At 63.4% G+C, this 23824-nt stretch overlaps 4 protein-coding genes across 8 annotated transcripts in view; 2 read left to right on the forward strand and 2 right to left on the reverse strand.

The window, feature by feature from the left end:
- Positions 1 to 691: 691 nt before the first annotated feature.
- ARHGAP45 (Rho GTPase activating protein 45) lies at positions 692 to 14030 on the forward strand. The gene is made up of 23 exons (XM_027901086.1): positions 692 to 844; positions 2585 to 2915; positions 4038 to 4181; positions 5196 to 5280; positions 5384 to 5456; positions 5676 to 5754; positions 5978 to 6115; positions 6332 to 6396; positions 6664 to 6774; positions 7026 to 7106; positions 7305 to 7484; positions 7691 to 7828; positions 8298 to 8488; positions 8767 to 8906; positions 9188 to 9265; positions 9480 to 9581; positions 9824 to 9987; positions 10213 to 10401; positions 10746 to 10883; positions 12313 to 12548; positions 12773 to 13013; positions 13140 to 13224; positions 13380 to 14030. The coding sequence occupies exons 1-23, from the start codon at positions 755 to 757 to the stop codon at positions 13694 to 13696; spliced, it is 3396 nt and encodes a 1131-aa protein (XP_027756887.1). The 5' UTR covers positions 692 to 754; the 3' UTR covers positions 13697 to 14030.
- A 1517-nt stretch (positions 14031 to 15547) lies between these two features.
- Positions 15548 to 17626, reverse strand: POLR2E (RNA polymerase II subunit E). Of its 3 annotated transcripts, none has more exons than XM_027901044.1 (8): positions 17495 to 17626; positions 17225 to 17399; positions 17027 to 17142; positions 16799 to 16879; positions 16656 to 16714; positions 16417 to 16495; positions 16211 to 16287; positions 15548 to 15776 (listed from the first exon to the last, which is right to left on the reverse strand). In XM_027901044.1, exons 1-7 carry the CDS (start codon positions 17549 to 17551, stop codon positions 16222 to 16224), a joined length of 633 nt encoding a protein of 210 aa, XP_027756845.1. In that variant the 5' UTR covers positions 17552 to 17626; the 3' UTR covers positions 15548 to 15776; positions 16211 to 16221. The 3 variants fall into 3 exon arrangements, with proteins under 3 accessions (XP_027756845.1, XP_027756844.1, XP_027756843.1); XM_027901043.1 differs by having other exon boundaries at positions 15548 to 15779; XM_027901042.1 differs by having other exon boundaries at positions 15548 to 15824.
- Positions 17627 to 18016: 390 nt separating this feature from the next.
- GPX4 (glutathione peroxidase 4) lies at positions 18017 to 19578 on the forward strand. The gene is made up of 7 exons (XM_027901049.1): positions 18017 to 18065; positions 18200 to 18294; positions 18412 to 18556; positions 18637 to 18788; positions 18891 to 18915; positions 19182 to 19241; positions 19329 to 19578. The coding sequence occupies exons 1-7, from the start codon at positions 18063 to 18065 to the stop codon at positions 19359 to 19361; spliced, it is 513 nt and encodes a 170-aa protein (XP_027756850.1). The 5' UTR covers positions 18017 to 18062; the 3' UTR covers positions 19362 to 19578.
- A 2756-nt stretch (positions 19579 to 22334) lies between these two features.
- SBNO2 (strawberry notch homolog 2) overlaps positions 22335 to 23824 on the reverse strand; it is a 40531-nt gene continuing 39041 nt past the window's right edge. For all 3 annotated transcript variants that reach the window (XM_027901056.1, XM_027901057.1, XM_027901058.1), the window contains 2 exons: positions 23442 to 23632; positions 22335 to 23187 (listed from right to left, as the gene is read on the reverse strand). In XM_027901056.1, coding sequence (XP_027756857.1) covers positions 22649 to 23187; positions 23442 to 23632 — 730 coding nt within the window. In that variant the 3' untranslated portion in view covers positions 22335 to 22648. The remainder of the gene's footprint in view (positions 23188 to 23441; positions 23633 to 23824) is intronic.

Raw genomic sequence — 23824 nt, forward strand, 5'->3', positions numbered from 1 at the left:
GAGAACCGGGGGGAACCAGGAGGCACCGGGAGCCCGGGGAAGCCCGGGGCCGGGGCTGGAACCGTCCTGGGCACACGGGCACACCCACGCACCCACCTATGGGCACACCCACGCACCCACGGGCACATCCATGCACCCGTGCACCGGTGTGCGCACGCTGACCCGGGTCCCGTTTCCCCGAGGGCGGGGGTGTCACGGGGGCGAGAGGCAGGGCAGTGATTCCGAGGGGACGGTTCCGCCACCGAGCCCACGGAGGGGCAGAGTTGGGAGCATCCCAGAGCCCCCCATCCCATTCACCCCCCCACCCGGGGCCAGTGGGAGGGGGCTTGTCCTCCCCGGACAGATGGACGCCCCCAAACAGGGTAAACCTCCCAGAGGGCGGGGGTCCCACAGGGGCCAGCACCGGTCCCGCAGAGTGGGGCTCAGGCCCCCATCCCTCTGTAGGTCCTGGGCAGCAGCATTGAAAGCCCCCAAAGTCCCCAACGAGCCCACCACCCCCAGGAGTGCCAGGGTCCTCCTGCCCCTCCATGACCCCGCAGGGCAGCCAGGGTGCCCCTGCCCCCGACCTCGCGCCTGGGTGCGCGTTTGGCTTTTCCTGTTTCAGATCGGGCTGCGAAGCCGATGAGGAAACGAGGCGGCGTCACACGCGCCCTCCTGACACTGCGCCCCGCGAATGTGGCCGGCGCCGTGAGCAGCCGGCACGGCCGCCGGGCCAAACGAGGGGCTGAGGGCAGCGGCTCGGCCCCCGGGAACCATGTTCTCCCGGAAGAAACGGGAGCTGATTAAAACCCCCTCCATCTCCAAGAAGAGCCGGGCGGGAAGCCCCGTCCCGCAGACCCTGCCGGTGAGTGTCCCCCTGCTATCTCTGGCAGGGCAGGGGCCATGAGACCGTGGGGGTTGTGGGGGCAACAGCACCCACAGAGCTGCTGGGAAGAGCCACAGGGTGGCAATGGGGACCTGGATACGTCCGGGAGGTCTGCGAGGAGGAGAAAGGAGACGAGGAAGGACCCAGCTCACTGGGCTGGCGGGACATATTGCCCCAGATGAAGGGGACAGAGCAGCCGCCGAGGGAGGCGGGAGGGTAGGAAGGGACAGGAAGGAAATATGGGGCTGTGTCCGAGGGTTTGGGGAGGGCAGAGAGATTCCCAAACCTCCCTGGGGACTGAGGCGGCAGCGGGGGGACACCGGGCTCGGGCAGCTCAGCTCTGCCATGCATTTATTTATTGACGTGCGGACCCCTCCGGTGCCGGAGGAGCCGGGAGGAAGCGCCTCACCCCCGTGGGGCCGGACGGCGGCCGGGGCTCCCCGTGGCACCCCACACCGCCCGCCCCGCGCCTGCGCCCCAGCCCGGTGCGTGGGGCAAGACAGGGCTGGCACGATGTGGCCGTCGGGGCTCCGGAGCCCACTCGCGGCTCCTTAGCAGGGGACACGCGCCCCCATCCCCGTCCCGACCCCCCCGAGAGGGGCCTATGGGTGGCGGCAGGCGGGATGCTCGGCCGGGCCGCGGGCAGGAACAGCTACAGCCCCTGGGCGGCGGCGGGCAGAGCCCACCCGCCCCAGCGCTCCCTGGACTCGCTGCCCTGCGCGCCCGCCGTGCGACTGACGGTACGGCCGGGGGGCACCCCGGGGAGGGCCGGGGGGTACCGGGGCCGCTGCACCCCGGGGGGAACGGGGACAGGGCGGGGCTGGCCCCAGGCGTTTTGGGTGGGGCCCTTTGGGTGCTCTTGCAGCCCCGTGGTGGTCTGGCCCCCGCGTGGGGCTGAGCTCCCCGTCTGCCCTCGCCCACAGAAGCCTCGTGCTCTCCGCGCTCCGTGTCTGCTTCCGGCAGCGCCCGGCCGGGGATGCCGAGACCCCACACACTCGTGTCACACCTGGGTGTCTGGGGGTCACTGGTGGGAGCTGCTGAGTGGGCTGGGGATCTGCAGGGTCCCCTCCCCATGCTCACACACACCTTGCTGGGTGTGTGATCCCCAAGCCATGCACGGACCTGGACAGTGCTGGTACCAGCCCCTCCCTCAGGGCAATATTGCTCCTAGAAACTGGGGTCTTCCTCCATCTGTAAAATCCTTGCCAAACCCCCAGCAATGGCCTGGGAGGTGTCCCTGTCCCTGCCCTCTCCTCCAGCATGGGACCAGCTGAAAAAAGAGGAAGGGAGGTGTGGGCTGGCTCCTGCTGCTGTTTGGCTGTACTGGGGTCCCCAGCCCCCCGGGATGGGCAGTCCCAGCACGGTGGGTGCTGGGGTTGACAAGCAGTGTCACCCACATGGTCACTGTGTGCCCCCATGATGAACACAGAGCCAGAGGGACTGGTGAGGGCTGGTGGGGGATGGCCAGGCAAGTGCCCAGACCCTGCCTGCTCTGTCTTTGCCCTGTGGGATCCCAAGACAGTCTCTAAGGTCTCCAAAGGGGATCCCTAACTGGGGAAACTGAGGCACAGTGCAGCAGCAGGGTCTGGCACCAGCCCCCCAAGACACCCCCAACCCCCATGCTGGTGGCGTGGCCAGTCCTGGGTGCTGCCCTCTCCCTGCCCAAGCCAGGGTCTCCACCGTGCTGGCTGTGCCCTCACACTCATCCCTGCTCCCCAGGACCTCTCCCGCAAGGATTGCCTGGAGGCATCGGGCTCCAGCCTGGGGGACCTGCCCGCTCAGCACCCTGCCAAGCTCAGCACCAGCCCCAGCACCGTGGGCACCCTGAAGCGCCCCACCAGCCTCAGCCGCCATGCCAGCGCCGCCAGCTTCCCCCTGCCCGCGGCCCCCCGCGCCATGGCCAAGGGCCACAAGACCCCCACGTCCTACAGCCCCATGGAGGGCGGGGAGAGTCCCTTCATCGACCCCGAGGACATCTCCCAGCTGCTGGCGGACGTCGCCCGCTTCGCCGACGCCCTGGAGAAGCTGCGGGACGTGGTGCTGCGCGATGGTGAGTTTGGCACGGCCACGGCTCCTGCCACCCTGGGGTGCCCACGCAGTGCCAAACACCCGTGTCACAGCGCTGCAGGGCACCTCAGGGACAGACACCCCCGTGGGTGGGGGTTCTCTGCTTGGGCTCGAGGCCACCAGGACCCCTGGGGGGCCGTGAAGCCACGGGCAGAGGTGGTGGGTGGGTGACGGGTGAGTGGCTGCTGGAGCTCGGGGCCAGGATAACGCGGCTTCCTGCCGCGAGCTATTTTCATCCGCCCGTTTTCCTGTTTACAGTGCAGCAGTGCCAGCCGCCTGCCAGGGCCCCCCGAGCCCTGCAGGGTGCTGGGCATGCCCCCTGGGCCCCCAGCCCACCAGGGCGGCCGTCAGGATGGGGCTGGGTGGTCTGCAGGCCCACGAGTGCCTGTCCCTGCCTGCGGGGCCACAGGAGATGCCCCTATGGTCTAGGGGGCACATGACACCCTGTTCTCAGCCCTGGTTTTGCAGAAACCCCTTCCCGACCCCGAGCTGGGGGCTGGGTTGGGCAGGGGGCTTTGCCTGGCTGGGCAGTGAGTGCCAATCCCCCATCCCAGCACCTCCCTGCACAAGGCTCCTCACCTGCTAACCGGGCTGCCAGTGCCCAGCCCTGCCCCGTGCTGACCAGGCCAGACCCCCAGGCTGGCAGCTGGAGGGCATGGAGGGGACAGTCCTGGGGAAGGAGCCCGGCTGGCACGATGGCAGCACAGACCTGCCGCGTCCCTGCCGGCTGGGAGCGTCCATCCGGGAGGAGGGAGGGAAGGAAACAAGGAGGAAATTCCCAAACTGCTTTCAAGGGAAAAAGTTACTACTGCGGAAAAAATGCCTCAAAGGTTGGGCTTCCCCCCGGGCCACCAGCGGGCTGGGCAGGAGACACACGGGCATGGCTGTGGGGAGGTGCTGGACGGGCCATGCCCAGCCTGGGAAGCCCCAAGGCCAAGGGGATGGGCTGCGTGGTCTGGGAGATGGCAGGACCCTGCCTGGCATGTGGCTGGGAGGTAAATGGGACAGGCACGTGGGACAGGAACACAGAACAGGGATGCAGGGCAGGGACACGGGGCAGGGACGTGGAACAGGGACACAGGGCTCAGCCCCCGCTCTCTTGCAGACCCCAAGGAGCCCCAGCGGCCCCTGGCCCACGAGTGCTTGGGCGAAACCCTGCGCATCCTGCGCCAGGTCATCAACAAGTACCCACTGCTCAACACCCTGGAGACCCTGACAGCTGCTGGGACCCTCATCTCCAAAGTCAAGGGTGAGACAGTGGGGCTGCAAGCTCTGTCCCACTCCCCTCCTGTCCCGTGTCAGGGTGCGGGGCTGGGGAGCCCATGGAGGGTTTGCCAGGAGTGGAGCTGCCCCATGGGCTGGTAGAGAGAGCAAGAGCATCAGCTGCCTCTTGCCGTGGTTCAGCTTTAAGGACGATATAGTGTCAGAAATGACAGATCCTGCCCGGGGGTTTCCAGGCACGGCCACAGGAAAAACACTGAAATAATTAGATCCTGCTCCTGGCAGCCCCTCGTGTTTACAGAGCGGGGTCTGGGAGGCCAGGTCCTGGCTGGGCACCACCTCCCTCTGCTGTCATCCACGGGGAGGGGGTGACTGCACCGACCACAGGCACAGCTCAACCTTCTGCGTCAGCCGCCGCTTCCTGGACACCCAACAGCGACCGCGGGGGACAGGAAACCTCTCAGGGTGGCGAGAGGGCTGCCAGGGGCTGGGCCCACATGGGGACAGGAGGGAGTGCACTGGAGGCAGACCCAGCAACAGGGGGCTGGGTTCCCCCGAGGAGCAGAGCCAGGGTCTGCCCAGGAGCCCTGGCTGCTGCTCACCCGTGCCGTGGGCGTCTGCCGAGCTCTGTCTGCGCCGGTTCCCTCTCCCATGGGCAGTTCCTCTTTTGGCCGTGGGCAAGAGCCCTCCCGGAGGAGTCCATCCTGCTCAGAACAGGGTCTGAAGGAGCCACGAGGCAGGGAAGGCAGTGGAACAGGTCCAGCAGTGCTTTTCCAGCAGCCCTGAGTAACGGGAATAAACAGAAACATGAGCCAAGGGATGCTGGCAGGGAAGTCAGTCCTGGGAGAAAGTGGGGGGACATTGTGCTGTGCTGGAGAAATCCATCATCCATAGGGATGATCCTCCCCACTGCTCCCCCAACTCATCCCAGCCCCCACCCCAGCCCCACAGCTCCCCTGATACCGTCATGAGCCAGCAGGTCCTTCTGCTGAGACCAGGGAAGGTGCTCAGTGACAGGGCTCCCACGTTTCCCCTTCTCCAGGGTTCCACTATGAATCCAACAATGAGGCGGACAAGCGGGAGTTCGAGAAGGCTGTGGAGACCATCGCTGTGTCCTTCAGCAGCACGTAAGGGATTTTGGGCAGCTCCACAGACGGTCCATGGGTGCTGCTGGGTGGCAGCCCGTGCCATGGCCCCGTGCTGAGCCCGGCTGTGCTCCTCTCCCCACAGGGTGTCTGAGTTCCTCATGGGGGAGGTGGACAGCAGCACCCTCCTCTCCATCCCACCCAGCGACCAGAACCAGGTGAGCCGTGGGGCTCTGGCTGCTCCTCAGCTCTCGTGTGAGCCCAGAGACATTCCCGGAGCTCCTGGGCACAGCCTGGGCACAGCCTGGGCACAGCCTGGGCACAGCCTGGGCACAGCCGACTTCCAGCAACAGCTGAAAGGCTCCGGCAGCTCCAGGTTCCAGCCTCCCCTCCATCTGCTTGGCTGACCAGTCCCTTTTCTTTCCAAATCCTCAAAGAGTATGGAGAGTCTCTACGGGGGGATCCCTGGGCCTGGAGGAGACGGTGTGCCTGTGGGCGTGGAGAGCTACGACACGGGTAAGCAGGACGAGGGTGGGTGCAGGGTTTGGGGTGGGGGTGCCTGGCTGAGCAGGAACCGATGCCTTCCCCATCATCGCTGCGATCCTGAGCCACACGTGGCTCCTGGGCTGGGAAAAGGAGGCAGAGCTGTGGCACCGGGGTCAGCAGGACTGGCACGGCACGGGGCCGGCTCCCAGATGGGAAGGTTTGTGCTGGAAGCTCACGGGGTCTCCCATTGCAGCCCGTCCTCCGGCCGAGGAAGTGGATGTGATGCTGCAGCGCTGTGAGGGGGGGGTGGATGCTGCACTCCAGTACGCCAAAACCATCTCCAAGTACATGAAGGACCTGATCGGATACCTGGAGAAAAGGACCACGCTGGGTGAGCAGGGGGATGGTGGGTGGGTCCCTCCAGAGCAGGGCTGAGCCCTGGGACAGCTCAAGGTCCCTGCAGGAGTCTGGGGGGAGACCAACACTGCCAGGGAAGTGGGAACCTCACTCTTCAAGTTCCTGATTTATTTTTCAAAAGAAAATTGGGTTTCACCAGGGAAATCCCAGTGTCTTGCGTGTCTTTTCACTTCCAACCTTTTTCTTCCAGAGATGGAGTTTGCTAAAGGGCTCCAGAAAATGGCAAACAGCTGCAAGCAAACCATGAGCCAGGAGGTAAGTCTCCATGCCCCTCAAAGCCCCCAGTGCCGGGCTGGATTGAGAGTGAGCAGCCCTGGAGAGCCCATCCCACATGCCCCAGCTCCAGAGCCCAGGAGAACATGCAGGCAGCTCTCCAGAACTCTGCCTGGAAAAATTCAGGATGGGGCTTTTACCAGCAGCCACCAGCCTCACCACACCTCTGGCTCTTCCTCCCCTGAGGATGTGACTCCTTGGGCTTGCACCAGGTGCTGGGGCTCAGGGCAGTGTCTTCCCATTTCCCAGACCAACATGCCTTTCCTGTCCATCTACCTGCTGGCCCTGGAGCAGGACATGGAACATGGGACATCGGTTCTGCAGGCAGCCAACACCCTGCAGCACCAAACCTTCCTCCAGGTGAGGGGACAAAGGGTCCTTCCCAGGGCTAGTGGTCCTGGCGTCACAGAGATGGCTTTTCCTTAGCTCAGCCCAGAGGGAACCTGCGTCTGGCACTTCCCAGGCTGCAGATTTCCATCCCTACCACAAACCAGTGCCTGTGCCCCAGCCATGCTGGGAGCAGTAGTGACCAGCACAGGGCACTTCTCCTTGCAAAGCCTTGGCAAGGGCAGAGCACTCAGCTCAGGGGCTGTTCCTCCCTCCTGATCCAGCCGCTGATGATGAGACGCCTCGAGCACGAGAAGCGGAGGAAGGAGATCAAGGAGCAGTGGCACCGGGCACAGAGGAAACTGGTGAGTGACTGGGTTTGTGTCCCCAGTCTCAGTCTGGAGCACCCCACGACACGTCCCCCTCTAAGGATGCTGGACCCCCTGCCCCTCTCTGGGTGCTCGGGTGCCTCTGCTGTGCTGGGGGACCCCGGGGAGCCCGTGGGGGCTGGTGAGTCCCTGGCTGAGTTCCATCCTCACCTGGGTCACGGCTCTCCCCGGCAGCAAGAGGCCGAGGGGAACCTGCGCAAGGCCAAGCAGACGTACATGCAGCGCAGCGAGGAGCACGACAAAGCCAAGTACGTGGCAGTGAAGGCGGAGGAGGAGCAGCAGAGCACGAGCAGCAGCATCACCACCAAAACCCTGGACAAGAAGAGGCGGCTGGAAGAGGAAGCCAAGAACAAGGTAAGAAGGTGGCAGCTCTGGAGGCGCCTCCTTGCTGTCCTGCTGTCCCTGCACAGGAGCAGCCCTGAGCCACGTGGAGTGAACTGAGCTCCCCCGGGTCCCTGAGCGTGGCGTGGGAATGCCTGGAGTAATGGGGTCCAAGGGGCTGTTCTCCGTGTTCTCCTCACCTCTGAGCTGTCCTCGTCTCTCGCTCTCCCCACTCCCAGGCAGAAGAGGCCATGGCCACGTATCGCACCTGCGTGGCCGACGCCAACACGCAGAAGCAGGAGCTGGAGGACACCAAAGTGAACTCCCTGCGACAGATCCACGAGGTGATCAAACAGAGCGACCAGATCATCAAGTCGGTGAGTGGGGCTGGACTGGGGGGTCCCCAGGGCAGGAGGTGAATGTGCTCTGCTCTGGGGGGTTCGGAGCGGCCTCCCAGCAGAGCCATCGGGGGCCCAGGTGGGTGCAGAGCTCTGCTCTCCCTCGTGCTCAGAAAAACCAAAGCCCAAGGCTGCAGAACAAGTGCTGCTCCGTGCTCCTGATTGCCCACCTAACCTGGAGCCCTGGTTCCTCTGCTCCTGATTGCCCACCTAACCTGGAGCCCTGGTTCCTCTGCTCCTGATTGCCCACCTAACCTGGAGCCCTGGTTCCTCTGCTCCTGATTGCCCACCTAACCTGGAGCCCTGGTTCCTCTGCTCCTGATTGCCCACCTAACCTGGAGCCCTGGTTCCTCTGCTCCTGACTCACCTAACCAGGAGCGTCTTTCCCCTCTCCTCCTGTAGCTCAGCTCACGAGGCTCACATCAGTCTCTCTCCTCGTCGCCTTTAGGCCACCATCTCCTTCTACCAGACCATGCACATGCAGACGGCGCCGCTGCCCGTGAACTTCCAGACCCTGTGTGAGAGCAGCAAGCTGTACGACCCCGGCCAGCAGTACGCGTCCCACGTGCGGCAGCTGCAGCGCGGGGACGAGCCCGACGTCCAGTACGACTTCGAGCCCTACGTGTCCCACAACGCCTGGTGAGGGGGGACAGGGCACCCATCCCCTTCAGAGGTCACCTCCCGCTCCTGTGGCTGCCCACGCGCTCCTGCAGGAGCCAGGGTGCTTTCAGCATTCCCGAAGGCAGCTCCTGCTTGGAATTCCCCTCCCATGCTTCGGTAGATGAGACAGGCTGTCGAGTGTTTAAGGGAGAACTCTGCACCCCAAGGCTGGTGGATAGCAGCCGTGGATAAGGGTTCCAAGTGTCCTTCCTTCCTTCCTTCCCACCCACCCACCCACGTTCCCTTTTCCCCTGCAGGTCCCCCTTTTCTCGGACACGGAAGGGCAGCTTCGGCACCAGCGAGTTCTCCTCGAGTGCCGAGGGGGCCTTGGCCTGCTCTGAGGGGGGGGCAGGAGCCAAGGAGGCCCCGAGCGGGGCCGAAGCGGCCGAGCGGAGAGGTGAGCCTGGGAGCAGTGGGATGGGCTGGGAGCCTCCCAGCCTGAATCCCCTGGAGGACACTAAATCACATCTATGGTGCTTTGCTCCCTAACAGACCCTTATCCATCTTCCCCATCCCCTTTTCCTTGCTGGGTGTCACTGGAGGCACCGAACCCCACCAGCCCCTTCACCAGCAGCTTCCCCCAGTCATCCCAGTTTCCCCCAGCATCCCCACTGTTCTCCCACTGCTCCCTCCCCAGCACAGACAGCAACCCCAATGGACCGTGTGTTCTCTCTGCAGGTGGAAGGGGACACCAGGTCCATAAATCCTGGCCAACCTCCGTTGCTGAAGCTGAGAGCAGCCTGGATTCCAATGCAGGTAGATACAGGAACAGCTCAGGAGCCCCTCCCAGTACAGCCAGTCTAAACCCAGAGCATCCCAGTTAGGCTGGACCAACCCTTGTTTACCTGCCCTGTGAGAACACTGTTGGTAAATGGCTGTGCTGATCCCAGTCTCCGATGGGATGGGATGAGTTTTCAGAAGAGGAACAGCTTTGCCAGTAATTCACCGGTCTGTGGGTTTTCCTTGGCAGGTGAATTCAGCCACAAGCTCCAGCGGCTCTCGTCCAACGGCACCGTGTCCTCCAGTGAGGAGCTGGAGGAGAAGGACGAGACCACCACCCCCTTTGAGCAGAGTAGGTGACAATGTGGGAGGTGACAGTGCTGCTACCACACCACCCCCCCTGCAGGACTCCCTGAGGGCCACTTTTCCCAAATCCAGTAAATCTGGAGGCAAACCCAGCAATTGCTGGGGATTCCTGACAGTATTCCTGGTAATGCTGCCTTTCCCAGGGGATGAGCCCTGCTCAGACCAGAGGCAGTGACCGTCCTGCTCAAGCTGTGCCTGACCTCACATTTCCTTTTGCTCTGCCCTCAGGCATCAATGGGATCACCCCAGAGCTGGCGGCTCCCACGGGGCCCTTCCGGAACGTTGGCTTGTCCAAGGCTGCCCAGACCCACCGGCTGAGGAAGCTCCGTGCCCCTTCCAAGTGTCGGGAGTGCAACAGCTACGTGTACTTCCAGGGAGCTGAGTGTGAGGAGGTGAGTTGGGAGAAGTGGGAAGAGAGCTGGGGGTGGAACCCACCTGAGCCCAGCTCTGATGGTGTTCAGGAGGCCATTCCTCCTGTGGGGAGGGTTCCAGGTGCTTTCCATTGGCCCTGCAGTGTCTCCAGAGCATTTTCCCTGTCTCCTGGCATGCTCTGAGTGATGCCTGGTGTTTCTCTGTAGCTGCCCTCCCACCTCCACCTCTTCCCCTCCCTCTTCTAGTGCTACCTGGCCTGCCACAAGAAGTGCCTGGAGACCTTGGCCATCCAGTGTGGGCACAAGAAGCTCCAAGGGAAGCTGCAGCTCTTCGGGCAGGACTTCACAAAGGCGTCTCAGGGCAGCCCAGACGGGATCCCCTTCATCGTCAAGAAGTGCATTTCCGAGATCGAGAAGCGGGCTCTGAAAACCAAGGTGAGTCACACTCTCCTCCCTCCTCCTCTTCCTCAGCTGGCTCAGCCCTTGGAAGGATCATTTGGAAAACCAACAGGCTCAGTTTCAGAGTTCTGCAGGGCAGGGAGTTCATCCCAGGGATGAACTTGGCCCAGATACCCCAAACTCTGCTCGTGGGAGCTCAGCTCTCCTGCCTCCTGCTCTCCTGTGAAGCAGGATATGACTGAGCTGGAAAAGAGATATCCCAGAATGACTTCCTAGAGGGATATCCCACCCTGAAAGGAGAGGACACAGCTCAGTGTTCCATGCAAACATGAAGAGGAACATCTCCCCTCCCCTCAGCTCCACTTTTCTCTCTTTCACAGGGCATCTATCGAGTCAATGGTGTCAAGACTCGCGTGGAGAAGCTCTGCCAGGCCTTTGAGAATGGGAAGGAGCTGGTGGAGCTGTCCCAGGCCTCCCCCCACGACATCAGCAACGTCCTAAAGCTCTACCTGAGACAGGTAAGGTGCTGGTGGTCCCTCCTGTGGTGGGAGGGAGGGGAGGTGGCCAGAGGAACCAACCTGGCAGGAGGAATTCTGCACAAGGCAGGCTCCATAGGCGGGTGGGTGGGTGCAGAGGGGCCCCTCCCAGCAGGATGGGGTTGGCTGTGGAGATGGGGCCACAGTGACCCCCCCAGCTCAGCCCTCCGTGCGTCACAGCGGCCACAGCCACAACAGCGACTGCAGCACCCAACCCTCCACCCCTCCCAAAAGGGGAACTGGGTACCCAAAAAGGGGAAGGGACCCAGCAAAGGTCACCCTGCACAGGCTGAGTCACGTCCCCTTGGGGTGGGCTCTGCCCCTCGGGTCACCCTGGGCTGGGCTCAGTGGGGGCTCTGCCCTGGGGTCCCCCCCGGCACTGTTGCCCAGGCACCCCCTCCCTGCACCCAAACTGTCAGTGCAAGCAGCATCACCACATCCTCCAGCAGTCACCACAAGGCAGGAGGAGCGGAAGCTGCTTCTCCCTCACAGGCAGCCGGGGATTAACTCTTTCTGTGCTGCCTTTCTCTGCTGTAACCTCTCTGTGTTACATCACGAGGGGGGGGTCGTGTCCCTGGGCTCCTCCACACCGGGAGCGAAGGTTCTGAGATGCCTCTGTGGTTTCTCCAAAGAAAAGTGGAGTGGAACAAGAGGGGGAACTCAGCCCCGAGCCCTGACCCGACCCCTCACTGCAGATAAATGGGTTAAAGTCCCTCTGCAAAGGGCTGGCTGGAGGGAACCTCCTCTGCTTCGAGGCAGCCTGTCCCCAAAACATCCGTTTAAACCACTCTGAAAACATCACCAGCCATGTGGAACACCCAGCAGTCAACACCAGCTCCGGCTGCTTCACACGAACTTCAAAGCAGAGTTTCCCCTGCCACAGCCCCACCTTCACCCCGGGCTGTGCCCTTCACATCCTGTGCCCTTCACATCCTGCCTTTCCCCCCCAGAACAACCCATCCCTGTCCTCTTCCCAGCCACATTCTGTCCGCTGGGGAACCTGCTGCTGAGCCCACCCCACCCAGAGCTTATCCAAGTAAAAAAAGGGAATCACTGCACCTCAACCCAGCAAGGAGCACCCACAGGTGGATCAAAGGCTGGGTTTGGCTTGAACTTCACAAGCGCTCCCTGGCCAGGACTAGCAAGGCTGGATTGACACACTCCAGGAGATGGATAAATAAACATTCCCTGGGGGTAGAGGGTTTGCAGCACTGGGAGTCACAGGCTCGTGGAATTATGGAATGGAAGGGATGTTAAAGCTCCTCCTGTTCCACCCCCTGCCCGTGGGGGCACTTCCAGGGGTGTTTCCTCACTGAAAGGCCCCAGGTGTCCCCAGCTCAGCACAGCTCTGGGTCTGAGGAGGTGGGAGCTCCTCCTGGCACTGGGATCGTGTCCCCTCTTGTCTCTGCAGCTGCCGGAGCCGCTGATGCCGTTCCGGCTGTACAACCAGCTGATGGGGCTGGCCAAGGAGAGCCTGCAGGGAGAGGCCAAGGGCCGGGGCGGGAAGGGCGGCCCCGAGCTGGTGGACAGAGGAGCCGACACCGACCGGGTGGTGCTGAGCCTGGTGCTGAAGCTGAGGGAGCTGCTGAAGGAGCTTCCCTGCGAGAACATGGCCACGCTCCAGTACCTCCTGCAGCACCTGAGGAGGTGAGAGGGGCAGGGCCAGAGCCCCTGGGGGTGCTGGGACCCTTCCCTTTCTTCCCTGGGGCGGGGAGGTGAGTGCAGCCTCCCAGAGCAGGGAAGCAGGTTCACGGCTGCAGCTGCTTCTCTCGCTTTGATGAGGCTCATGCTCCAGCCCAGCGCCTCCCCCAGCCCTTCCCAGCCACCCTTCTCACTCCTTGCTATCACAAGTTCCTCCTCCTCCTCCCCAGGATCATGGAAGTGGAGCAGGACAACAAGATGACCTCAGGCAACCTGGGCATTGTCTTTGGGCCAACGCTGATGCGCCCCAGGCCCACGGACGCCACGATTTCCTTGTCCTCACTGGTGGATTATCCCCACCAAGCTCGTATCATCGAGGCCCTCATCATCTTCTACCCCACCATCTTTGAGCACAAGGAGGTGGCGGCGCTGGCCGAGCCCGGCAGGCGCGGCTCAGGCGCCACAGAGGAGGTGGGAATCTCCAGGGAGGGGACATTCCACGATGTTCTCTGGAGCCAAGTCCCAGGGAATGAGAACTCCTCCCCTCCGTGCCCTCACCACCATCCCTCTCCCTCCCAGGCCCACGCAGGCTCCCAGCCCACGGCCGCCCCCAGCACTGCCCCTTACCTGGACCTGCCTTCAGAGAAGGGGAATTTGGCTTTCAGTGCCGACTCGCTCGCAGGTCAGTGAAGGGCACTGGGGGCTCCTGGTGGGCACGGGTCCCTTGGGAGGCACAGGGGGCACACAGACCCTTCCCCTGCCCCGGGGACCCTGCACGAAGCTCCTGCCAGTGCCGGTGCTGGGCGGGAGCGTGGACGGGGCTCCTCCATCCCGCAGAGTCTGGTGAGCGCTCCGTGGACTCCGACTCGGAGCTGGAGGATGGGGGGGAGCCTCGGGCACAGCTGAGCAAGCAGGGCAGCGAGACCAGCACGGACGACGCTCCGTTCTGCGACGAGGGGAGCGAGGGGCCGCGGAGCCGGAGCTGCAGCGCGGGCCAGTCGGACGTGGAGGGCTCCGGGCCCCGCTGCTGCAGCCCCGGGGACGAGCAGAGCGACGCGGAGGAGCCCCCCGAGAGCCGCGGCCCCCCTGCCCCCGGGGACACCGCGAGCCAGCCCAGCACCCCCGTGGGTGCCAGGGGCCACCGGCTCATCTGAGCCACCGGACAGAACCACGGCTGGGATGGGCAAAGGGAAAGCCCCAGAGACTGCCCAGACACAGAAAGCTGGGGTGTGGAGGGGTGGGAGGGATGCTCAGAGCTGCAGTGGCCAGGGGGGTTTGGTGTGTCAGCTGCAGGCCAGTCCTGGCTGGTTCCTGGCTGGAGCTCTCACACAAAACCCCCGAGCCCCCCAGCTCCCGGCAGGCCCGTGGGGGCACAGCCTGCCAGGACCTGGCTCAGCCTGGCAGCCGTGAGGCACCTGCTCTGGCAGCCAAGGGCAGACCCTCCTTGTGTGCTTGTTCAGGACTGGGAAGGAACCCAGGGCTGTGGCTGTGCCAGGTGTTTTATTTTTGCTGTGCTCTGGAATCCCTGGATGCTGCAGAGATGGAGGTCAGATGAGTCAAAGGACTGGCTCATCCTTGATGGCCGAGGCTGGAAGGGAGCCTGGAGCCCAGGGTGGATTTCGTGCCCCAAAGCCACCAGGGCTCCCCTGTTACCAGCTGACGGTGTCTGCATTGCTGCTTGGATCAATGGGCATTTGGATCGATGGGCATTTGGATCGATGGGCATTTGGATCGATGGGCATTTCTCTCCTTGGCAGGAGCCATGCCAAGAGCAGCCCCAGGCCGTGGCTGGGCTCAGTGGCAGGTTGGCCTGGCTGCAGGGTCCTGAGCACTGCTGAGCTCTCAGGGGGTTGGTTTGACAGTCATTTGGTCTCCAAGGAGCTGCACTGCACATCCAGGACTAACCCTCTGCTCTTGGAGCTGGGCACGGAGCAGATCCCCACGGAGAGATGATGTTCCCTCCTCAGGGCCACAACATCCCAAATCCATCCCCAGCCCTGGCCAGTATAATCTTGAGCTTCCTTTTCTGTAAAGAGATGAATCAACCCTTCAACACGACTCCACTACCTCTGCTGGCAAAGGGACTAAAGCCAAAGTGGGTATTTTTTTGAAGCTACGAGACTTTTCTGCACTGAGGCACAGAGAGACAAGTCGATTTTTAGCTTGGAATGAGCTGAGAGCCATTTCCTCCCGTTGCCCTGCCTGGGGTGCTGCGGGGTGATGGGCCTGAGCCCCCCAGGGCCGATGGAGACACAGCTCGGCAAAGGTACAGAACCCCAGGGGAGCTCCCAGGGAACTGGTTTGGAACTGAGCCAGGGAAGAGCTGGAGACCCCCTCGAGAGCTGTGGCTGCCCCCCAGCTTTCCCACAGGCCATTCCCAGGGCAGCAGGGGGGCTGGGGGTGCTGCCAGGCGGTACCGTGTGCGTGTGTGAGGGTGGGTGAGGATGAGTGTGAGTGAGGGAAGGGTGAAGGCTGTGCTTGAGCTTCCCAGGGCCACAGCTGCCTCCTGGCTGTGTCCCTCCGGTGTTTGTCCTGCTGCTGCTCGGCGCTGCGTCCCGTCCTCGCTGCGTTCGCATGGACAGGCTTCCAAAAAACAAATAAAATCCGTGTGTTCAACCCATGTCTGTCCTGGAGATCAGAGTTCCAGACTCCACCAGCTGTGGGAGGCCAAGCACTGCAAACATGAGTGTTCTGGCAGGAAAACTGATGTTTAAAGCCCCTCAGAGACCTGGGATGGATTAAAATGAGTGTGACTGGGGGTGGTGAGCGACTCTCCATCACGGGATCCAAACAGCAGGGTCCCAAACCAGGGCCAGAGGGCAGGAGATCAGGGAAGGAACAAGCTGAGTCTGAACTGCAGCACCCAAAGGGCAGCAGGGGAGAGCTCTGCAGGGCTCAGCCACGATGCAGAATGCAGCAGAGTCCCAGCAGGAACAGATTCCAAACACAATGAAAAATATGGGACTCAAGGCCTTGCCCCAGGTTGATGCTGAGCAACACCACAGCACTGAGGGTACAAACCTTTATTACAAACAAGAGCCCATGAAACAGGGAATCAAAGGCCTTTCCCACTTTCAGGACTCCATGGCTGAGTCTGGATGGGACTGAGGGGTTACACCAAAGTCCAAGCTGGAAAACAGGAGTGAGGCCCAGTGACAGGACTGCAGAGGCAAAGTGGGAAGAGGATTTCCTCAGCCACCTCTGGAAGGGCAGGAAGCTCCGAGTGCCTGTGAACTGCTGGTGGGAGGGGAGACTGGGAGGTGTCACACAACTCCTCACACCCTGAAGAGAGAGAACTGGGGATGTGAATGACCTCCCCACCCTGGCCAACCCCTCTGCAGAGCCCCCCGAACGCACAGAGGGCACAGCACCCTGAGATGAGCTCAGCTGGGCAGAGCACGGTGCTGATAATGCCCAGCTCCTGGGTTTGATCCCTGTGCAGCCCATTCACTTCAGAGCTGGACTCCACAACCTCGTGGGTCCCTTCCAGCTCAGAACCTTGTGATTCTGTGAGCAGGTGGCCGGGGAAGCCTCGCTCTGCTCTGCCCCAACAGCTCCCTCCACAAGCCATTCACAGCTCAGAGACACTTCCCTGGAAGCAGCTGCCTCACACTGACCCTGGAATACCCATCCAGCCCCCAGCCCTGCCCAGAGCCCCCAGCCCTTACCCACACTGGGGTCACTGCACCAGCCTGTAGGTGATGTACCGTCCTGCCGTCTCGCTCGGCCTGATGATCTTCACCACCTGCAGGGCCCACACAGAGCTCAGGACAGGGACACTCCCCTCCTGCTCCCAGAGCTCCAGAACACCCCCAAGGACCACCCCATCCCTGCCCTGGCACCAGGAGCTGCTGCCCCAGCCCCTTCCTCTCACCTGGCCGCGCTTTATCCCGAAGTACCGGGCCACGGGGTCCCCGGCCTGGATCCGGGGCAGCTGGTTCTCCCTCAGCTTGCTGAGCTGGGAGTCAAGGAGGAGCTCTGGACACGCTCATGGGACAGAGAGGAACTGTGGCAGGAAAGGGGGGGGTCAGCCCAAAATGTAACCATCCCTGAGCAGGAGGGAAGGACAGGCACAGGGAACCAAAGAGCCATCCAAGGGCCATCAAAGGATACTATCGGGCCAGCAGCTCTGTCACCTCCTCCTTGGTCATGACAACGTGCTCTGGGACCAGCTGCAAACACGGAAGAGGCCGAGATGAGCCAGGGACAGGGACCAGCCCCTCATACGGCTGGACACAACCCCCCACCCCGCTCACCTCGTGCTCAGTGATGTTGATCAGAAGCTCCTGCTGCAGGAACTGCTCCAGGATGTATTTGGGAGCCATGTCCACCAGGGACTGGAAGGGAAAGGCCTGTCAGAGGCAGCTGGGACAGCCCTGGCAGTGCCCAGAGCCACACCTGGGGTCAGCCTGTGCTCACACGGACACAGCCAGGCTGGGAATGAGCACATGTCCCGAGTGGGACACGGCCCCGTCCCCACGCACCTGCTTGGCCGAGGGGGTCATTCCCTGCTGCACCACGATCAGGGCCCGGGTGATGTTCTCCTCCTGCATGCGCTGGCAGTACATCTTGATCGTTTTGATCCCCACCTTGGGCTCCTCTGGGGAAGGAGCCACACGCGGGGTCACCCCTCTCCCCTCGAGGGGCTCTGCCCGCGCCCCGCCCGGGCCGGCGCCGCTCACCGGGGAAGAAGACGAACATCTGGTCGGTGGGGTCGTCGTTGTGAGCCACCAGCACGGTCAGGTCGGTGCGGCGGGGGCGGCCCTCGCTGGGCTTGTCCCCGAACTGGGCCTTGAACTCCTCCAGCGTCTGGTCCAGCTCGTCCTGGGTCACCAGGTACCCGCGGTCGTGGCAGAGCTGCGGGAGCAGCGCCGGGCTCAGGGCTCTGTCGCGGCCCCCGTCGGTGCTGGCCCGTCCCACCCCTCCGGTCCCGTCCCGTCCCACCCCCGGACCTGCATGATGGTCTTGCGGATCTTCCACAGCCGGTACGTCTCCTCCTCGTCGTCCATGCTGCCCGCTCAGGACCCTGCTGGCTGCCCGCGCTGCCGCCTGCCCTACGCACACAGGCGGGTGCCAGGGCGGCCGCGGGGGCCTCGGCCGCGGCGCCTGCTGGAAGATGTGGTCCGGTCCGGGCTGCCCCCGCCGCGGGGACCGCGGGCACCGGCGGGAACGGGAATCTCTCCACCGCCGCCGGGACGGGCCCCGGATCTCTACGGCCCGGCCCGGGAGGGACCTGCCGGTCGCGGGGCGGGGGGGTGTTTGCCTGACACGCCCCCCGCCCCGCGTGGTCGCGCCCAATAAACACCCCTGCGGCCACCCCGCCCGCCCCGCCTTCCCATTGGTTCAGCTGCCCGTCCATCACCCGGCCGGGCCGGCCCCGCGGGCGCTGATTGGCCGCGGCGGCGCGGGGGGCGGTGCCTGTGCAGGATGCGCTGGGGCCGGGCGGTGCGGGCCGCGCTGCGGGGCGGGGGAGCGGCGGCGGCGGCGGCGGCGGGAGCGCTGCGGGCACCGCTGCGGAGCATGGTGAGTGCGGGGGCTGCCCCGGGCCCGAGCGGGGGCCGCTCCCGGGGCTCCCCCGGGGGCGTGGGGCCGGCGGGGCGGGGTCGGGGGCGCGGACGGGGCTCCCCGCGGGCTCCCCGCTGACCCCCGCTCCGCAGTGCGCCCAGGCGGAGGACTGGCGCTCGGCCAGGGCCATCTACGACTTTCACGCGCTCGACATCGATGGCAACGACGTGTCCCTGGAGAAGTACCGGTAGGAGGGCAGGGCCGGGGGCGCGGGGCCGGGCGCGGCGGCCCTTGCATAACCCGGGAGCCGCCGCCGCGCCCCGGCGGGCGAGGGGCCTGTCCCGCTCACCCACCCCCTCGGCAGGGGCTGCGTCTGCATCATCACCAACGTCGCCTCCAAATGAGGGAAGACCGCGGTAAACTACACTCAGCTTGTTGACCTGCACGCCCGATACGCTGAGAGGGGTTTACGCATCCTGGGCTTTCCCTGCAACCAGTTCGGGAAGCAGGTGCGGGGGAGGGGACCGAGGGCTCCCCGGGAGTGTCAGGACGGCCTGGGGGCCCTCACGGTCCCGGTGTCGCCTCTCAGGAGCCCGGGGACAACGCTCAGATCAAGGCATTTGCTGAGAACTATGGAGTGAAGTTCGACATGTACAGCAAGATCGATGTGAACGGGGACGATGCCCACCCGCTCTGGAAGTGGATGAAGGAGCAGCCCAAAGGGAGGGGCACCCTGGGCAAGTGAGTGTGGCAGGGAGGGCTGGGCTCAGGGCCTGGCTGGGGCTGAGGAACCCGAGGAAGGGTTTCTCTGCCCAAAATTCACTCCTTGTTTTTCTCTCCTAGTGCAATAAAGTGGAACTTCACCAAGGTAGGACGCAGCTGCCTCCTCCGGGCTGTGCTGGGCACTGGGGAGCTGGGGGGTCCCCGAGGCAGGGAGGGGAGGGGGGAGCCTCACACCCGGGCTCTGCTCTGTGCTGTTACCCTGGATGTCAGGGCAGGAGCATCCCAAGGGGCTCCTGTGCTGAGAGACCCCTGGGAGCCCCTACCCCGCCCCAGGGTGCAGTAATCAGACACACTCCCTGGGAGCTCAGCTGACCCCTGGACTCACTCACGAGGTGTTGCTTCACTCCCCAGTTCCTCATTAACCGGGAGGGCCAAGTGGTGAAGAGGTACAGCCCGATGGAGGATCCCTACGTAAGTGTGGGGAGCAGCAGTGCTGGGGCGGGAGGAGGGGACGGACAGGGATGTTTTCGGGGCACAAACACTCCCTGTTCCCCGCAGGTGATCGAGAAGGACCTTCCTGCCTTCCTGTAGCTCCGCTCCGCTGTCCCCCCGCCCGCCCCGGCCCCGCTGCCCCCGGAGCCTCCTCCAGCCCCATGACGGGCTGCCCCCAAGCCAGGTCCTGGTGGGGCAGCCCTGACCCCGGCGTGCACCGCTGGACGGAGGCCCCGCGGCTGCGGCCGCCCCGGGCAGGAGCAGCCGGAGCCCTCTCGCAGTAACTGGAGACCCCTCGCAATAAAGACCTTAGGAACGAGCTCGTGCTGTTGGGGGAGGGAGCGGGGATGGGGCCGGGGCTGCTCCCGGTGAGAACCTGGAGCTTTGCTGGGAGCCAAAACCTTGCGTAACTCCTGAGCTCCTGAGCAGGGATAATCCCCGGGGCTGAGGGGGAAGTGCACACAAATCCTGCCTGAGCCATGCTCCTGAGGGGCTCCTTGGGAAAAGGCAAAGCAGGGGAAGGCATATGTCCCCTCTGGGATCCCTCTTGTCCCCAAGAGCTCTCCCAGCTGGCAAGGGCAGCAGAGGGGATGGGCCCAGCAGTGGCACATCCAGGAGCAATTTCTGTAAAACAGAACCATGTTGGAACACGGTGAATTAACCTCCCACAGCAAGTAGGACCATCCTCCTCCTGTCCCCAGGGCCTGGGGGGTGCTGGATCTCCCCTTCACACCTGCAGTCCCCCCAGGGAGTCTCATCCTCAGCAGGGATGGGAGGGAGCGGGAAGAGCCCCCGGGGTCTTCACTAAGGTCCCCCAAGTCTGACCCACCCCCTGTGCCTGCAGCCTGACACCTGAGGGATGCTGGAGAACCCCACTCTGGGGCAGGGGGGGCTGTTTTTGGGAGCTGTCCCCCAGCCTTGGCCCGGCTCACTCGCTGGGGCTCACCCTGTCCCACCTCCCCTGGGATAACAGGCCGGCAGTGCCTGGGCGAGACATCCCGGCAGCTCCTGGGGGAGGAACCCGACAAACAGAGGCTCCTTTATCTGTGTCTGCCCAGCAGAGCCGCCTCCTCAAGGCCAGAACCGCGGCTGATGCAGCAAGATCCTCCTCCTCAAGGGCAGCGGCTTCTCCCAGGGAGAGGGGGAGGCTTGGGGCTGCAGCCCTCAGTGCCACCGAGCTGACACAGGAGGGACAAAGTCCAGCTGCCAGCAGGACCCTGACCCAGGGATTCCTGATCCAAGTCCCACTGGCATCCTGGGGCAGGTTAGACAGACAGACAGACAGAGCTGGGACTTACAGAAATCTCACATGTGGCTTCTGTTCCATTTTTACTGAGCAGAATGAAAAATTATCCTTCTGAGGCAAGTAGAAAATTCAGGAATTATTAGTCCAAGGCACATATTCTAAAAAAATCTCTTTACATATGTACAACTCCATCAATTATAAATACACATAGAAACCAAAGGCAAACAACAAGCAGATTAAAAAGTGCCAACGAAAAGGTATCAGGGAAGAAAACAGGGACTCATTAAAAATACAATCAGTAGGACAACGGCAGAATAATTTAGTTAAAAGATAACATTACATATTATTAACCCTGACAAAACACAGGATTGAGGCAGGGAAGGGATTCGTTGAAGGTGCTCTGTGTCTTCCCAGAGACCAGGGAGGGAGGATTGCATATATTTTAAAGTTAAGGTCAAAGCCGCCAGGTAAGGCTCTGGCAGAGGGTGCCCAGTGGGGAGTTCCCCCTCGTTATTCCTGAGTTTCAGCCTCTCTGAGCTGCGTTTCCCTGGCGTCCTTTTCCCTCCTTGCCGAGAATTCAGCCCCAATGAGATCCGGGAGGTGCAGCTGGGGCCTCTGCCATGGCGAGGGCTGGGACGTGCTTTAAATAGGGGAGGGCGTGGGGAGGGGCAGCTGGCTCTGCCAGGGGACACTGCTGAGGGCGGCAGGAGCAGAGCTGGGGGAGAGCAGGGGGGCTCCCCCCATCTTTGGTGATCATTTTGAGGTAAAGGAGGTCTCCTTGGGTGCAGTGAAATGTGCCCCTGACAGCAGGGACTGACTCCAGCCCAGCAGGTGATCAGGGGAAAGTCCCAGGTCCCTCCCCTGGAAACATCCCACTGGCACTTTGAGGAAACACCTCGATGAGTGACAGCAGAGAAAGAACCCAGCAAAGGGGACGCTGGCAGAGAAGCAGCTCAAGGGAGGTGCTGCTGGAGAGGTGCAGGAGGTGGCCAAGGGCCAACTCTGTCCAGGGAGGAGGCAGCTGGTCCGGCTGTGGGAGGGGGGGGTGGGGCAGTGCTTGCAAAACAGCCCTTGCTCTTTGGTATCCGAGGGCCAGGTTGCAGCAGGAGCAGCCAAACTGAGCATCCCAGGCAGTGACACATCCCTGAGCAGTGACCCTGACACTGCACACCCTGAGCAGTGACTCCCAGATGCACACTCAGCTTTCACCAGGGACCTCTTCCCTTTCAGGGCCTGGGAGTGGCTGTTCCCAAGGTCAGCAGTGGCCAGGGCTGGGCTGCCCAGTACCAGACCCTCGGACTGGGGTCCCTGGCCCAGCCAAGGACAGTGCAGGACCAGCAGGACAGCCAGGTGAAGGGACAACATGTGACAGCAGGAAACTGGCCAAAGCAGGGCTGGTCACGGCGACCCGGCGAGGTTAAAGTGCAGGACAGGGGACACGTGGCCCTTCTGCTCTGGGGAATCCCACTGGTCCTGGCCTGGCTGAGCTCTGACAGACCCGAGCTCTGGCACCCTGGGGGTGCATCCAGCTCCAGCTCCAGCCTCTCCCACAGAGCTCAGCAGCCCAAGGTTCCTTCCCGGGAAGGGAAGGGCAGTGCAGGCAGTTTTGGATCTCTCAATACACTGGCTCAGCCCTACCTGAGGACAGCTGAGCTCAGCAGCTCCCAACTCCACTGGGACAGCATTCCCTTGCCCTCCATCCCAGCGCTCCAGCACAGGCTGGGGCAGCCCCAACTGGGGGCCTGAGCTCCCACCCTTCCCTAACGGACCAGCGCCAGTGACCGGGCGGTTCTGGAGCCCGGCTGTGGCCCCACAGAGCACTGGGCTGGAGGGCTGGGCAAGGCCTGGCCTGGCTGGGACACTCAGTAGTCTGTGGGGGTGGGCACAGGAGGGGGGGGTCTCCCCTCAGTCCCACACAGGCACTGACCTGCGAGCAGGACTTGACACAGCAGAGCCCCTCGGTCCAGCGGGACCCACTCTGCTCCCCCAGGCACATTCCACCCAAACCTGTTTCCTTCCTCAAAACCACAAAATGGTCAGTCCAAACCAGTAGGAAATTCAGGGCTCCTCAGCTCTCACCTCTGCACCAGAGGACGCAGATCCACAGCGGCCGAGCGCCGCTGGCATTCCCGGCTGGCACTCAGAACTCCAGGTGTGGCCCGCTGAACTGGATCACGCTCTGGCGCTCCGGGGGGAGCAGGTTCTCCTGGGGGAACGTCCTCAGCATGTCCTCCAGGATCTCTCTAAAATTGATACTCCCATCTTGATGGAGAAAATCCTCCTGTGGCTGCTGCAGGGGCGGCGGGGCTGGGGGCTGGTGCCGTGAGGGGCCGGGGGCCACCCCGCCCTCCAGGCCAAAGCAAAAGGGCAACTGGTGCTGCTGGTGGGGGTGCAGGGGGGGCTCCGAGGGGAAACAGAGCGCTCCAGGCTCCGGGTTCATCACCACGTCGGAAATGCTGTTGCTGGGAGGGCTGCAGGTCAAGTCCAGGATCTCGTCCTGGCACAGGGAGGGCAAGGACAGGGGCAGCCTGGGCCCCGGCAGGAGGGGCAGGGGCAGGGAGAAGGGTGGGCCCTGCTCCTGGGCCTGGAGCAGCCGGCTGTGCTTCCGCTTCACGTCCTCGTCCATCTGCTTCAGCTCCTCCCGCACCCTGTGGACACAGCTCTCGGGGATCTTTATCCCTGTGGGGGGAGCAGACATCAGTCCCCACGGCAGGGAAGGGATGGGGCACTCTGGGGTGTCGGAGGGCACAGGCCTGGCTCACACCCTCTGCCCGAACGCAGGGGTAACCCCAGCTCCCCTCCTGCCCGTGGGGCCACCTCAGCAGCGGGCGCTCCCAGGCTGGAACACGTCCCTTCTCAGGAAGGGAATCCTGGTGCTGGGCAGCTGGACCCCTTCATCCCATTCCCCCTCCCCTCCCCAGCACTTCACCCACCAACTTGCTTCTTCTTCTCCTTGGTCTTGAGGCGGACGATCTGCAGGTAGCTGCTGGCGGTGATGTCGGCCATGATGCCGGCGATCCTGCTCCACACCCGCAGCAGGGCCCCGCACAACATGTAGTAGTGCCGCAGGCGCATGCCCTGGAAGCACTCCTTCCCCTCCTGGATCAGCTTGCAGCTCTTGTTCCTTCAGTTATCCGGGGAGAAAACCACCGGGATTAGCACGGGCTCCTGGAGCAGAGGAGGTTCCCCCCCCCAGCCCCCCCCCACTGCCACAGCCAGGGACCCCCCGAGCAGAGGCCCTGCCTAGGGAGGGAGGATGTGGCTTCATGACTTCATGTTGAAAGAGGGGAGATTTAGATGGGATACAGGGAAGGAA

This window comes from Empidonax traillii, unplaced genomic scaffold (assembly GCF_003031625.1).
Source record: "Empidonax traillii isolate 1590-97213 ecotype Southwest subspecies unplaced genomic scaffold, ASM303162v1 scaffold761:size885847, whole genome shotgun sequence".
Taxonomy (NCBI): domain Eukaryota; kingdom Metazoa; phylum Chordata; class Aves; order Passeriformes; family Tyrannidae; genus Empidonax; species Empidonax traillii.